We start from the raw sequence: 14,088 nt of genomic DNA, 5'->3' as shown, positions 1-14,088 counted from the left end.
GCATCTAACCAGAGACACAGTACAGAACATTTTAGCAAGGTACACCATCCCATATCTCCTACATGCTGTTGGTGCATTAAAAAAGTTAATTCTTAAGAGTTTGTGTATGTTTACTGAAACAAGAAAAATGAATAAGCAAACATAAAATAAATTATAAAAAACATACTGCTTTCTGTGCCAAAAAAAGGAGCATATTAGGAGGAGTAAAAGGAAAATTCAAGACAGCGAGGCTGGAAAATACTTCAATGCAGGCTTCTGTTGTACAAAATTTAACACTTCAGAGACATATCATGATATAGTTTTGCCTTATTTGAACACACTCATCCCACGTACTCGTAGGCAACTCTTACACTAGCTATGAGCTCAGATAATATTTTACAGAAGCCGACTTATAAATTCTTCAAATAACTGTTCAAATGCACTTAGAATGTGACAGTTCCAAGAGCTGATCGCTGTGCAGTCCCAGCAGAGACTGTGCCAAGGCTTCTACGTGAAGAACATGGAAAGCAAAACAAAAATAAAACCCTCACCGTTCCTCTGGAGTGTCTACATGGAACGTCCTCTCTATGACAGTGGTCCACTGAAGACATCTGATAATGAACGTGTTTGGCTTTGGTCGCTCTGTTTTCATTAGTTGACATTCTAGAGAAATACATGACATTGCCTCTTTTACACACTGCGAGTTAATGGGTGAAGAGCAAATAAAATTACTTAGATAAAATACATATAGCTTATGTATACCCTTCCAGCATGTACCCAGCACATATAAGGAAGTACAGAAAGGCAATACAACCATGGGCTTGAACAAAAGGTAGCAGGTAATGATCATAAGGTGAAGAAAGCAGTCAGAGGAATTGATAGAACTTGTATTGTTGCCCATATAAAGAGTGTGATCTCCATTTGCAAACTGGGTCTGCATTACGAGGGTAAGAAGAGTATTAGATCCCGGATTGCTCTAGTATGCCAAGGTAACAGCAGTAGCCACAGGCACATTTTTCCATCTGTACCTGGCAGGAAGAATGTGACATTTTCCTTTCACTGGTAACCATGCCACAATTACCCACACTACTGTCACTTCAGGATTAGATTTATTGCAAAATACCCTATCTGAGAAAATTCAGATGTTGAAACTAGTCTGATTATTAAATATAGAATAACCCCACACACACCGCCAGTGGGGCTGCCCCAGGAAATCATCTAGTTCTCTTTGTGTCCCAGGGCAGAATCAGGTCTACCTATTCTATTTCTCATAAGTATTTCTCTAAACACTTTCTACAATCCCCAAAAAGCAGTAATTTCAAAACCTCTGTAAGAAAACTATTCCATCCAACTAGATGGAAATTAACTATTTTTATTGTTGGAAGATTTTTCCTAGCATTTCATGCAACTGTTCCTATAATTTAAGCATATTGTCTCTTGCCCTATTGACCAGTTTATTTTATCTTTTCAGCAGCTATCCCTTTTAGACATTTGAACACTATTTTATCTCTCTTCAGTCTTCTCTGGCCTAAATCAGTTCAACCAATCTGTCCTCACAGGTTGTGCTTCCAGATCCAAGATCTTACTTGTCACAAAATTCTAGACATCCACTACACTGCCTATTACTCCTTTGTCACAAGGCCACAACACTGGTAATTCAGGCAATGGTTCAATGAGACTGTGTAATAGATTTTATGATGTAACATAACTGCACTAAACATTACATCTGCAAAACACTGACCCACTAGAACTCTTTATTCATGCAAATATATTTAAACATTTTGTGAAGTTAAGGTTATTCTGTCAAAAGTGTAATTTGTTTTCCTGCAGCTACCATGAAATACACACAAACATCACATCTCATGTTCTGGAATGCTATCACTTGTTCAAAGCTGATCCAGATCAAATGTGTGATCTAAAATGATTTATCAGGTTCACAAATCGATCAATAATGAATATGGCAACAGAATTCCTGTTCACTTACGATCTGCTGTAACTTCCTTTTGGTAGAGCTACCACCTTCCAGTTGACCCACATCTTTTACTGATGTAGTTGACTATTCTTTAGCATAAAACCTTGCACGTATTCTTGGTGAATTACATTTTATTTATTCCAGTTAATGTCAATGCTTTACAAAAGTCATGTCATATGACATGTACCACTTCACAAGGCATGCTATTCTTTCACAGAAATAAATCATATTGGCTGACATATTTTTTCTTCACAAATTCAGGGTCCTGAAACCTCAACTATCATCCACAGTTTTACAAGAATGCGTTTTAAATATTCTCCAAGGAACTGCATCAGACCCAGCAAATTTCTAAACACCTAACATACGTAGGTACCCTCTACCCTGCTTTTGCTTTCTCTGTTATGCCTTTGTTGCTGGTGTTAATTGTACAAGATGCATACTCATAGCTGACCTTCTGAAATGCAGCTGCATACTGACAATACATTAAAGCAATTCTCCTTGATATTACTAGCTCATAACAAGCTTAAAGCCTTAGTTCAAGGCATTGATTTTTATGCCTGAACACCTAAACAATTTGGGAAATGATTCTCTAAGAAATGGCCTCTGTCTCCATGATATAAAGCCACAGCAAGTATCAGCAGACTTACTTGTACGGGACCATCCTTAATACAGGCATGAAAGAACTGATATTAGGGGGGTCTTTGCAAGGACGCCTTGATTTAAGAACTTTCATGCATATTGCAATTTTTGAATTTGAAAAAGCAAAAAGTGGAAGTGGATATGTTTGTCGATAGGATTTTTTTTCTGCAGCTTAGCAGAACACCTCAGAAGCTTGACAGACACATGTATAAGAAACGGAAGAGGAATAAAGTAAATATTGCACTACACACGTGTGTATTCCTTGATGCACAAACCTACGTATTCACCATACATCTATAAATTATGTAAGTCAGACTGCTTACTGGTCAAGGAGATGACATTACATTTAACAAACCTGCATACACTGTGGAGACTCAAGAGACACAGTAATCCAACCTCAGCTAGGTCTTGGGTGGGATGACTGCAAATATTACTCATGAGATCAAAGAAACCCCCATCTTCAGGGATATGGTTGAAGTCCAAGTTATGATCATGATGACAGTGAGGCTAGGGTTAATAGCCTATTTGTTTTCTTAACTTTTTCAGCTGTAGCTCTAAGGAATGTGTTGGGCTACCTTCATAACAGAAGAGACTAGCAGCATTGTCTGCTCTCAGATTATCTCGTCTTACTCCTGACAAAACCATCCTCTCATCTTTAATCCTATCACACTTCAATCATGTAGGCTGAAATTTTCTTTCCTGGGTGTCTGCCTAAAGCTGCACACTGCTGGAAAATACTACTTTTTGGAGACGAGACTTAGAACTTGGCAAACCAAGACCTTTGATGTCCTTTTAGTATTCCCGTGAAAATGTAAGGCATCTGGCCACACTACATGTGGGAGGGATAAGAATACAGTGGGAGGAGGGTAAAAAATTACAGTATCAATTACTAAAGCATAAAATCATTGAAAATCTCTGCATTGAGTATAATCCAGAGGCTACAGCTATCTCCTGCCTCTACACCTGCTGAATGGAAAGCTCTTTCTCCTATATTCATAATGCCTCATCCTATTCCTCAGATAATATGAAAAAGAAACTACCTCGTTGAGGCAAAATCCAATACGGAAAGATGGCCTACAGCAAGTTATTTACAGAAGAGGTGTCAGGAACAAAAGGCTAGGGAATAAAGGGAGAAGAGTGGAAATGGGACAGGAAAAAGACTGGAACCTGTCTGAGAAAGAAAAACTTGGGGGATAGCTAGAGTATAGCTAATCTAGAGTAGCTAGTTTAGGAGAAGGAAGGTAAAAGAAGCTGCCAGGGACAGAAAAGTGAGGTGACTGTGTTAGGACAATCTGAAGGCAAAAAGGTACAGAGTCAAACCTCCAGAAAAGCCTGTACCAATTAAAAAGCACATCCTCTCCAGTGCCTGTAATGGAGCCGAAGATTTTGAATTTCACCATTCATTTTCTGATCGCAAATACATACAAAAATGCATACATTAAAATGGCATTAATTTAAGTTTGCCAACTCAAGCATGCAAAAATTGGAACTAATAGAATTAAGCCTACCTATGTCCAAATGCTATCTATAATATGGTCTTTACCTATATATATACTACATACAGTATAATAAATATATTATACATATTAGTATGTACATTATGTAAATCTGTATCTAGTATGTAGATGTATTATTGGTACTATGTATATTAATTTTTTCAGACAGTCCTCAAAATGATGATGTGCGTTATTAACAAGAATGAAACATATGGATGCATATACTAAGCTCCGTAACTACCAAAGAGTATTTACTCTCTGAGTTTCCATTACAGATGATTAACTAAATCAATTAAAGGTAATAAAAAAACACCTTAGCAACTGAAAATGGCACTGAAAACATAAAAAACCAAAAATACCATTTCACTATCACTGAAGGATACTATTGAAAAATAAAATCTAGAAAAACTTAATGAGCTTCTTTAATATTCTGTTCAAAGTGGCTAAAGATTTAATTTCCTTGTAGAAGGTTAAAATTGAATATGTTCATATCCTTTCCTTCTGAAGAAAAAGAGTTTCAGAAAGAAGTGGAAGACCAATGTATTTCTAAAAGTGGAGTTCTACCCATCCTTCTGAAGTAGATAAAAGTAACTGAAGTCTGCTGATATTTAGTACACCCACATGCTTCATGTGCTGCCGTATACAAATGTATGGGATAAACAACAGTCCTGTCATGATTGCAACATGAATAAAAACTTGTTTGTGAATGTCTTTCACCTACAGCTACGGAGGAAAAAAAAAAATCTATTAAGATGAATAAGTGCTGTAATACACAGTTACTGCTAATTACCAAAATATTTTTCTACTAATTACTGGAAAAACCATAGTAGTTTTAGACAGAGAGAATAGTTTGGAAACTACAAAAGCACAGAAGAACGAGTGAAACTGGCTACTGAGAGCTGGCTCCGAACACTCGAGTGATAGTTGGGTCATTACCAAGAGTAGAGAACACTCTACCATAATGTCTTCAAGTTTGCTACTATACATAAACATATGTAATTAAAGGGCTGAATCTCAACTCAAAACAGTTGGAAGTCTAAATTATCATTCAAAAAGATGAGTAAGCCAGTAAACAGACAGACTCAACTTTGTGTTCTTGTATGCTAGCCATCTACAACTTGGAATTACACATTTTAATCCTAAAGCTTTCTGTCTTGCTGGGATTAAATATTGGTCATGAGAATTTTCCCCTTTAATATTAGAGGGGACGAAAAACCTTGAGGGAGAACACTTGTTCGAAGCAGCAAAATACAAAATCAGTAACAGAAACTGACAACGCTGTTCCAACAAGTCTGTAGCACTCGTTTGGCCATTTTTGGATCTATATAGAGAATGGAAAAAATGAAATAAAACCAGTATAAAGAAATGCAATAGATGTTCCTCAAGTATTGAACTTCTCTTTTTAAAACAACTAAAAAAAGTCAGGTACATACCAGAGGTTAACTTTTGTCTCCATATCCACAATCAATCTGACAATTCTAAAATGTTAGACTACCTTTTTCGAAGAACTGCTACTATCTAAATTAAGTAGTTATGCTAGTTAAACTCTCCTGAGCAACTCGAACTACAAACTGTATTTCAAAACCTTCTGTTTACTTTACACCATTCTGAACCACAGATGACAAAGTTTGCTTGAAGCTGTAATTACTCTGCAAAGCTGGGAAGCCAATTAGAGGGCCTGAAACCTGCCAGTTCCAAAAAAAAAAGCACAGATCATCTGTTCAGATTTTATTAAAAAGTTTAAAGTTTGAATTCTATAACTTTAACCATATAATCACCAGTGTTCTTTTCCTAAATACATTCATTCAGCATAAAACATAGAAAGAACACTAATACCATTTTATTATTTCATATACGGAAGCTTTCAACTTCAGCAGAATTTGTTGATATGGCTAGACAAGAATACTAAACATACAAGCAGCCATAAAAAATTGCACTAAAAAATGAACAGAAGGTTGCATATTTGAGAAATTACTTCTAATACAGACTGAGTTTTAGCACAAAAGATAACTTCCTGCGATTATCCTATGATATAAAAGCAACAGTATCGAACCACTGCTTGCATTGTTTAGAATATATGCACTTTTAAATACATACAGAGTGCTATCTAGATGGAGATAGCCATATCTATCTATGTATCTATCTATTTGCATTACAATTTAACCTTGATTTCTTATTCTTCTCTTGGTCTTTCCTTCACAAGATAAACACTTTTGTCCCAACCTTTGCCTATTCACTTGCTACTCCCATTTTTTCTTTCTCATGTCAAAATTTAACGAACACACTACTTACAAATACCTTTTTGCATTACTGCCACTCTGCACTCCAAATCCACACTTTTCTCTGATGACCTTTTTTGTTAGACAAGTACTAGACAAGTAGCAGAACTAATACACTTTTTTCATAACATTGAGATAGATACACATGCTTTTGCTCATATACATATGAAAAGCCATGGCTTTTACATATATGTACAAATATATGTGTATAAACACACCTCCACACACACCCTTAGCTTGGTCCTCTCTCAATTCTCCCACGTGTTTACCTACTCCCTACGGGAAAATGACTTTTCTGAGGCTTTCCGAAAGGCTCTGTCCTTTCTCACTACATTTTATCTATGGGGAGTATGACCCCAAAAATAAGTTTGGTCACATAGAGATTTATGTGAACAGCTTAATATCCCTTCTTTGGTCCCAGCAAATGCAGTTTTCCCCTAAAAATGTCATCCCCCAAACTGCTGAACAGATCATTTTTCTCCATTATCCCCTTTGATCATATCACTCTTCTCTTTGCGTTCCTCGTTTCTTACCCAGCTCTATCACATCAAATATAGGTAGCTCTTCAACATGGTCTGTCCCCACAGCCTACCCTCATCCTTGGTATCACTCTTTATTCAGTATCAAAATGCCACCCATATTTCTACTGTTCCAATTTCAGCACCATTTCTCAAAAGCATTTCTAATTTCTCTCTGTTTGCCATACTGGTTCTCTTTTAAATCCTCCTTAAAACTCTCCTTCACCATGTCTTAACAAACAGGAGGGAGGAAAAGAGGGAGAGAGAAAAGAAGGGAGAAGAGAGTAAGAATCTAACCTTGACAATGGATTAGTTGTTGATGTGCTGAGACCACTGCCTGTACTACAGGCTAATACTGTCTCATTGTTTTCTCATACTCCCCCCATCTGTTTGCATCCATCTGCTGTCCCTTGTTTTATATTTGGAATTTTAGTATTTTGGAGCAGGGACTGACTTTTTGTTCTGTACGGGTAGAAATCCCACTTCTGTGGGGCTTGGCTCATGACAAGTACTTACATGTGCTTTGATGATGCAACATACATGACTGCATAATAAACACAAAAAGCTTAATTATATTCCTTGAAGCTGAAAAAGATCATCCTTGATGCATTTCATTATGCTGGGAAGTTTTTTATTTCCAATACTCCAAAAAAGTATTGAAATAGCATACATGTCTTTCTGTCATTACAACTAGCTTGCCATTTGCCCCTTCATGCAAAGAGGGAGAATGAAAATAGGAGATTTCTGCATGTTATTGTTGGGTTTTGCCTGGGGTTTAGTTCGCTTTCACGGAAGACAGTAAAATTATACATCCTTCTTTGTCTTTCATGCAAACACCCCAATCTAATTGTGCAACTGGGTGTATCACACCAGCACAAAAACTCAGACCTGGCTATAAACTTTGACCTGCCATGCTCATACTAGGCCCTACTTAGAGATAATTGGAAATTACAGTATGCTATACTGGTGTCTGAGAAAGCACTGTCCATTAAAATGGAAGGATAAGACCAAGGGACTCATTTTCATTCATGACCCAAGCCAACAACTAAATCCAAACTTCTAAGTCAAATGACAGAATACCGACTATACCACCTACAAACCATTCATAAAGTAAGATGAAAGCCTCCCAAAGAAAATTACTGGTCCAGTTTTCCAGAAAGTTAAACATTTCCCCATCCAACACAGACAGTAATATTGCTTATATACATTAGATTTGAGCTCGAATTTCCATAGATGCATTTGCATATGCAGTACATTACGCATACATTGCCTTTTCTCCACACAAGTATTTTCAGTATTGAATGAACATTATTTATTCAATTGCACCATTATTATTATGGAATGAAATCTATACTGTAATTATAAGTATCTACAGTTGCATGCTTATCTCTGGGTTCAGGTCATCCGGTGACCAAAAAAAAAAAAAAAAAAGGGACTTTAAACTTAAATCTCATTGAAAAGTTAACTGTGGAGTTGCACACAAGGTCTTGTCTAATGCCAAAGTATTTTGATGCATAATTTAATCTCACTTAAAATACACATATATATTTTCCTACCCATTTCTTTAGAGAATGTCTTCAGAATTCTTTATAGCCCTAACATCATTCCTCTGAAACCTTTCAATTTTTATGTTTTGAAGATTTTTAAATCCCCAAAATAATAACACCTTGTCTCTGGCCCACTGAAAGATTAAGACTAGGAAAAAGTAGCACAGCTTCTCCATTTATAATAGCCAAGGTTCATCGATAATCATTTCTGCAGAAAAAAAAAAAAATAAAATAAAGGAAAGGTTATAAAAGATTACCTTCTCACAATAACTAAAATTTGCTTTTTCTTTTCAAAGACAAGAAAAAGGGTAGCTGTAACACAGAGTGCTTAGAAAGCACTATCTTTCAACATAGGAAAGAAATTCCAGGTGACATCATTTTTGGCCAAGGCTCAAAGGTTACTGTGAAGGGATACAGCTCTTCCCAATTATTCCCCGTGTAAAGATCAAAATGAAGGCAAAGGGCCAATTCTTAGCGATACCTCATCCCAAATGTGCTATATGATTACCTACATACTCATTGCATATGTGAGAAGTATTTTTTTCATCCGTAAAGCCACAAGTGCTCCTTAAGTAGAACTGAAGTAGAATTCTTGCCCGCTCTGCTTTCCCTAATAATGATGACAATCAAAGACCAAAGTGGTTTATACAAAGCAGTGTTGATTCTACTTACGCAACACTGGCCCAGTTAAAAACAGTGTTGTGAGGCCATGTTGGTTTTTGGGGGGCCACTAAGGGTATAGATCCTGTCACCCAGAGTACTAGTTTTGTTCCAAAGCAGCATAACGGAGTTTTAAAAGCCAGGACTTTTTTTTCAGGTCTCTGCCTATACAGAGAAGTTATACCAATCAAATCCAAATTATTTTTAAACTGGTTCTGACTGCATAAATGCCTAAGCAAAAGCAATTTACATTAACATATTTTATTTTGCAGTTGAAGTGGGCTAGGAATGCACACCCACTCAGTTACCGTGACTCAGTCAATCAAGAGTATCTCTTTAAGCTACAATAGCTTGATTACTTGTCTCTACCTGAAAAGAGCTGAACTGATTTTGAACCAGCCAATTCAAGTAAGCTCACACTTCTGAATTTACCTCTGAAAACCAGTATCAACCAGTTTTAAGTTTCCACAATGAATTTCCTACCAATATAATTACATCGCCTTCCTTTATCTTTAAGCGTATGGCTAGATACCACAGCACAATTTTTTGTGAGTCTAAGTGTCAGGGCATGAGCATTAAGGAACTAAAAGCATACTTCAAATACACAGCGCTCTCAACACCCATGTTAAAAAAAGAAGGCTCTGTTTGGTGTAAAATATTCTGGCTCCACAGGAGAGAAACCAGAGTGATTCCTACGCACTATCCAGTGTCAACAGATCTGGCTGATTTGTTCACCCCTGCAACCTTGCGGCAGCTCCGCAGATGCAGCGCGGGGTGCTCATCGCCGCCTTTCGCATGCGCCCGAAAGCGGGAGAGCAGCAGCCATGGGGAGGCAAAGCGAAGCCCCTGTCCAGGGCACCAAGGGGCCAGTCCTGTATCCTTCCCTGGGGCTCAGCCCCATCCAGCCCTGCTCTGCCATACCCTTCAGTCAACCCTACTTCGCCTTCAGGAACATAGTTATGCTCCAAGGAAGAGAGATCATTCACCTCCATTTCAGGCCCATGCGGTTCCCCCGTGTTTTGGACGGCCAGCAATGGGCTGAAGCATGCATGCACTGCCTCAGGCTCTCCCTCTCTACACAAAGCATCTACCTGTTTACACACCCACTTCCCAATGCCTTCCCCCCACATTTCCTCCCAGATCACCCCGAGGAAAAGAGATGGCTTCTGAACACTCCATCCTATGACAAAACACCACCCGATGAGAAAGGCTTTATTAACAAAGATATATTTAGCACTGGAAGCACTGTCAGCAGTATGTAAAATAACTTCATTCTCTCCGGCCTTCCTGTCATTCCCAACAGAATACACGGACAACACAAGACCAGGGAGAGAGTAATGTTCAGGTGCAGGACTTTAAAGTTATCTTGGAAGAAATCAGGGAGCCACTCTAGGGAAAATGATACTATGCCTGGGAAAGAGCCTTTTGCAAAAGTAAAGCTGGTGTTGCAGGGTGGAAGGCAGCAGACACCAATGGGAAAATACCCGCATGATGGAAGTAACTAGTTTGACAGAGCTGGATATAAAAGTTTTAAACTACAGAACAAGTATCATACAAAGCAGAGCTGTGCAAACTTTCCAGTGTTCAACTCCAACAGTACTATGAAAATAATACCACAGCCTTGGCCTTTTCTGCTTAAATAACAAGCTGTAAGCAAGAGCCAAAGATGTCTATCATTTGGAGAGCAAAAAGTAGACTGAGACCACACTCTCACTTTACAGATAGCTACAAAGATTACATGAAGATAGGACTGTAAAGACATATCTTTAAGTCCCTGCCAACCTAATCAAGATGGTATTAACAGTGATCTCACACTCCATCTGCCTGGCTAGTAATTTATGAAAAACGTACTTCGCTATTACAGGAAAAATATGTTGCAGTGCTTGTGGCCACAAACCTACTGCAGCAGCTCAGGAACTCTTGGATCAGAGGCCATGAGACTGGTTCTTGACATTTACCAGGTACTGCCCATGAGAGCTGATTCATTCGTATAGCAATTTTGTTTGTTTGTTTGTTTGTCCTACTGATGACCCCATCTTCAGACAGATAAAATAGCTGACAAAAAATTTACAGTCCCTTGCAATTTAGAGTGTAATACCATACTGTTTTGCTTTTCATCCTGTGAATTCTACATAGGTACTTCACTTAATTTTATGGGATTCTTTTTATGAGTGAAAAATCTCCTCAATTTTTGCACTGATCAGCAATCATTTCTGATTAAATTATTCCTTTTTCTGCCAGAAAACAGAAAAACTCATCTTGTTTAGCAAAACTATATTTCTTCTAATATTGCATGCCTGTTTCTTTTACTTACATTGCCTAAAAATCAGACCTATAGGGCTTGCTAGCAGCAGAAAGGATTTTTTTTTTTTTTTTGAGGGGGGAGGGTGGGTAGTGGTGGTGATAGTGTCATTTTGGAAAACAATATGAAATCTTTCAATTTCCATCAAGGCAAAGTTCATGGGGCAGCATTCTAATATCAGAATTACATAAGATGACCTCTGGGTATCAAAACAACAACAACAACAACAACAACAACAACAACAACAACAACAACAAAACACCAGTATCAACACACTGGAATTAATTGCTAATTATGCATTTCTTCGCTTAGCAGAACAACCATTTGGATTATCCTTCTAGTTGCTGCAGCAAAGGAAGACTAGATATGCAATGAAGAACATGGTAAAGCAGGACAAAAAACCCTACTGTAGTTCTACAAATGTTCTTTCTGCTGCGCATTGGGGAAAAAGTATCTAGGAAACTACTAACTGCTGCTATAAATGAGTAGGTTAGGATATTCAGAGCAGTAACTAAGGAATAACGGTCTATGATCTAGTCAATTCCTACTCATACGAACAACTTAAAGACATCACTGTTTTTTATGCTGAATAGCAACAAGGTGAAATGAGCCTCTAATATTATTAGAAGCGTTGCACACTCAGTATCATTTGTAAGACTTCTGTCACAATCAGAATATGCAAGCTTCTCCTCCTCTAGTTGTGGGACAAGACATGGCCATGGAGCATGAGATTATTTTCTTACCAAATAAAATACCCAAACTACTTCATATACAAAGACTGAGTCAATCTCAAGAACAATTTCATCAAGAAAATAGGTAAATTCAGTCTCAGTAGCATTTGTTCCATCTTCAGCAATGCAGATGAAGGGAATCCTTTCCCTAAGTATTCATGCTCTTGTGGCTCCAATACTCCTCTATAAAACTAAACACTGTCATTTATTGCATTGCAGTACACTAATACAATTTTGAAAGAAATTGGGTAAATTTTCTAGTGTTCCTTTGAAAGTTTCTAGCTATGATATCCACAACTTATACTCAGGGAGATTTTTTGCACCCTTAGTTTTGCTCTTCAAATGCTTCCATTTATGTTCAGAAACACTCTTCTACCAATCTCACTTTGCCAGATCAAAAAAACTACAGATTTGTCTTTTAGAAACATACTTGGAAAAAAAGAAATCAAAATGTCTTCACTTTATCCAACAGATATACACTTCGTAGCTTTGCTAATATATGCAAATTGTCTGATTGCTTGAAATTACTGATTAACCAGGCTGGAGAGCTGATTACCTGATTATCCAAGAGAAAAATAATTTAGCATGATTTTGTGTCATTTGACAGTCTAGATAGTTTTCTAATTAATTTGAGTTTTCAAGTGAATTGAGAGATACTACTGAAAAAGAGAAAAGAGGTCAATGATCTGAATAAAAGCAAGCTTTCCAGGAATTTTCTTCTTACAACAATCACTTGTCAAATGTTATTGTTAGTTACAGACACTTCAGACACACAGACACAAAAATGAGAACTCAGACTTTCAAAAATATTCAAAAATCAACCCCTGGTAAAATCTTCAATGCTCTTGTAAAGATATCTTGTAGAGCTGGACATAAGATTAGTGGTGCACTAGTCTGACACATGGCATCAAACTTCCAGTGCTACCAATAAATTCTGAACTACACATGAAGCAATACGTAGCAGATATTTTGTCAATATGCTGAGAGAATAATAAATACTGGAAATACGTACTTGCCACTGAAAAGTTGTTGAGTGGATATGGCAGATCCACATCCTGGGGCTTCTCCTTATAGCCTATGAAAGAGCCATCTGTCTTTAACAGGAAATATCTTGGCCGCCAGTTTTTTATATATTCTCCTAAAGAAGGAAAAAAAAAGGTTTATTAGTACTGCAGAAAAAAAACTTTGATGATTAAAAAACATAACGTATTGTCAGTGTCTAACATTAATTATACCAAAATCTTTTCAGGCATTTTCAATTTACAGAGGAAAACTTAACTCCCTCCAAAAGAAGAAAAAATGGAATTGCAGTGGTAAGCCTGGACTATACAATCATGCCTCTGGAATAAGAAGCTACAAGCACTGTATAGTAATATTCTATAATTCTAAATTTTATCACACTATACTCTTCAAAATCCTACATCTTTACACGTATAAACAGTTTGAAATTTGCTGCAGGCAAAAATAAGCACTACAGCTTGACTTTTAATAACAAAATGAAATCTAAACTACTACAAGGTAGAACATTTATCCTGCTGAGCCAAAGCAAAACCCATTAATTTCCTTAAAACATACACTAAGCAAATACAAGAAGACTGGGGGTAATGGGAGAACCTACACAAAATATACTTAACAAATATATCTGAAAGCAAAAGGAATAAAAAAGAAAAAGTAGAAGCCAATTACCTTTTAAGAGGTAAATCCACCAATAAACCCACCACCTCCACCTTCCCCCTACCACATTCTGAGCAGAAGATTCTGCTAGCCGTGAAGTATTCAGGACCAGAAGCATACAGAACAGGTCAGCAAAGACACGATAGCTTAATTAATGCCACTTATTTGCTATTCAAGGGTGAAAAATCTCCTTAATAGCATTATACTTTACAATGCCACATCAAAATCTCAGCAACAATTTCATTTTTAAAGTGCAGTTACTCAGTTAAGCACAGGCAATTTTCAATCTGC

General features: G+C 37.2%; 1 protein-coding gene across 1 annotated transcript in view; it reads right to left on the bottom strand.

Moving 5' to 3' along the window:
• Window positions 1-14,088, bottom strand: part of AKT3 (AKT serine/threonine kinase 3) — a gene marked incomplete at its 3' end in the record, with an annotated part of 150,693 nt that overhangs the window by 55,239 nt on the left and 81,366 nt on the right. The window contains exons 3-4 of the mRNA XM_082306169.1: window positions 13,136-13,261; window positions 531-642 (exon numbers count right to left, since the gene is read on the bottom strand). Coding sequence (XP_082162295.1) covers window positions 531-642; window positions 13,136-13,261 — 238 coding nt within the window. The remainder of the gene's footprint in view (window positions 1-530; window positions 643-13,135; window positions 13,262-14,088) is intronic.

The sequence above is a fragment of the Platalea leucorodia genome (genome assembly GCF_965183815.1).
Source record: "Platalea leucorodia genome assembly, chromosome: 3".
Lineage (NCBI taxonomy): Eukaryota > Metazoa > Chordata > Aves > Pelecaniformes > Threskiornithidae > Platalea > Platalea leucorodia.
The sequence above is the reverse complement of the archived record's forward strand: the minus strand, read 5'-3'. Positions and strand labels throughout refer to the sequence as shown.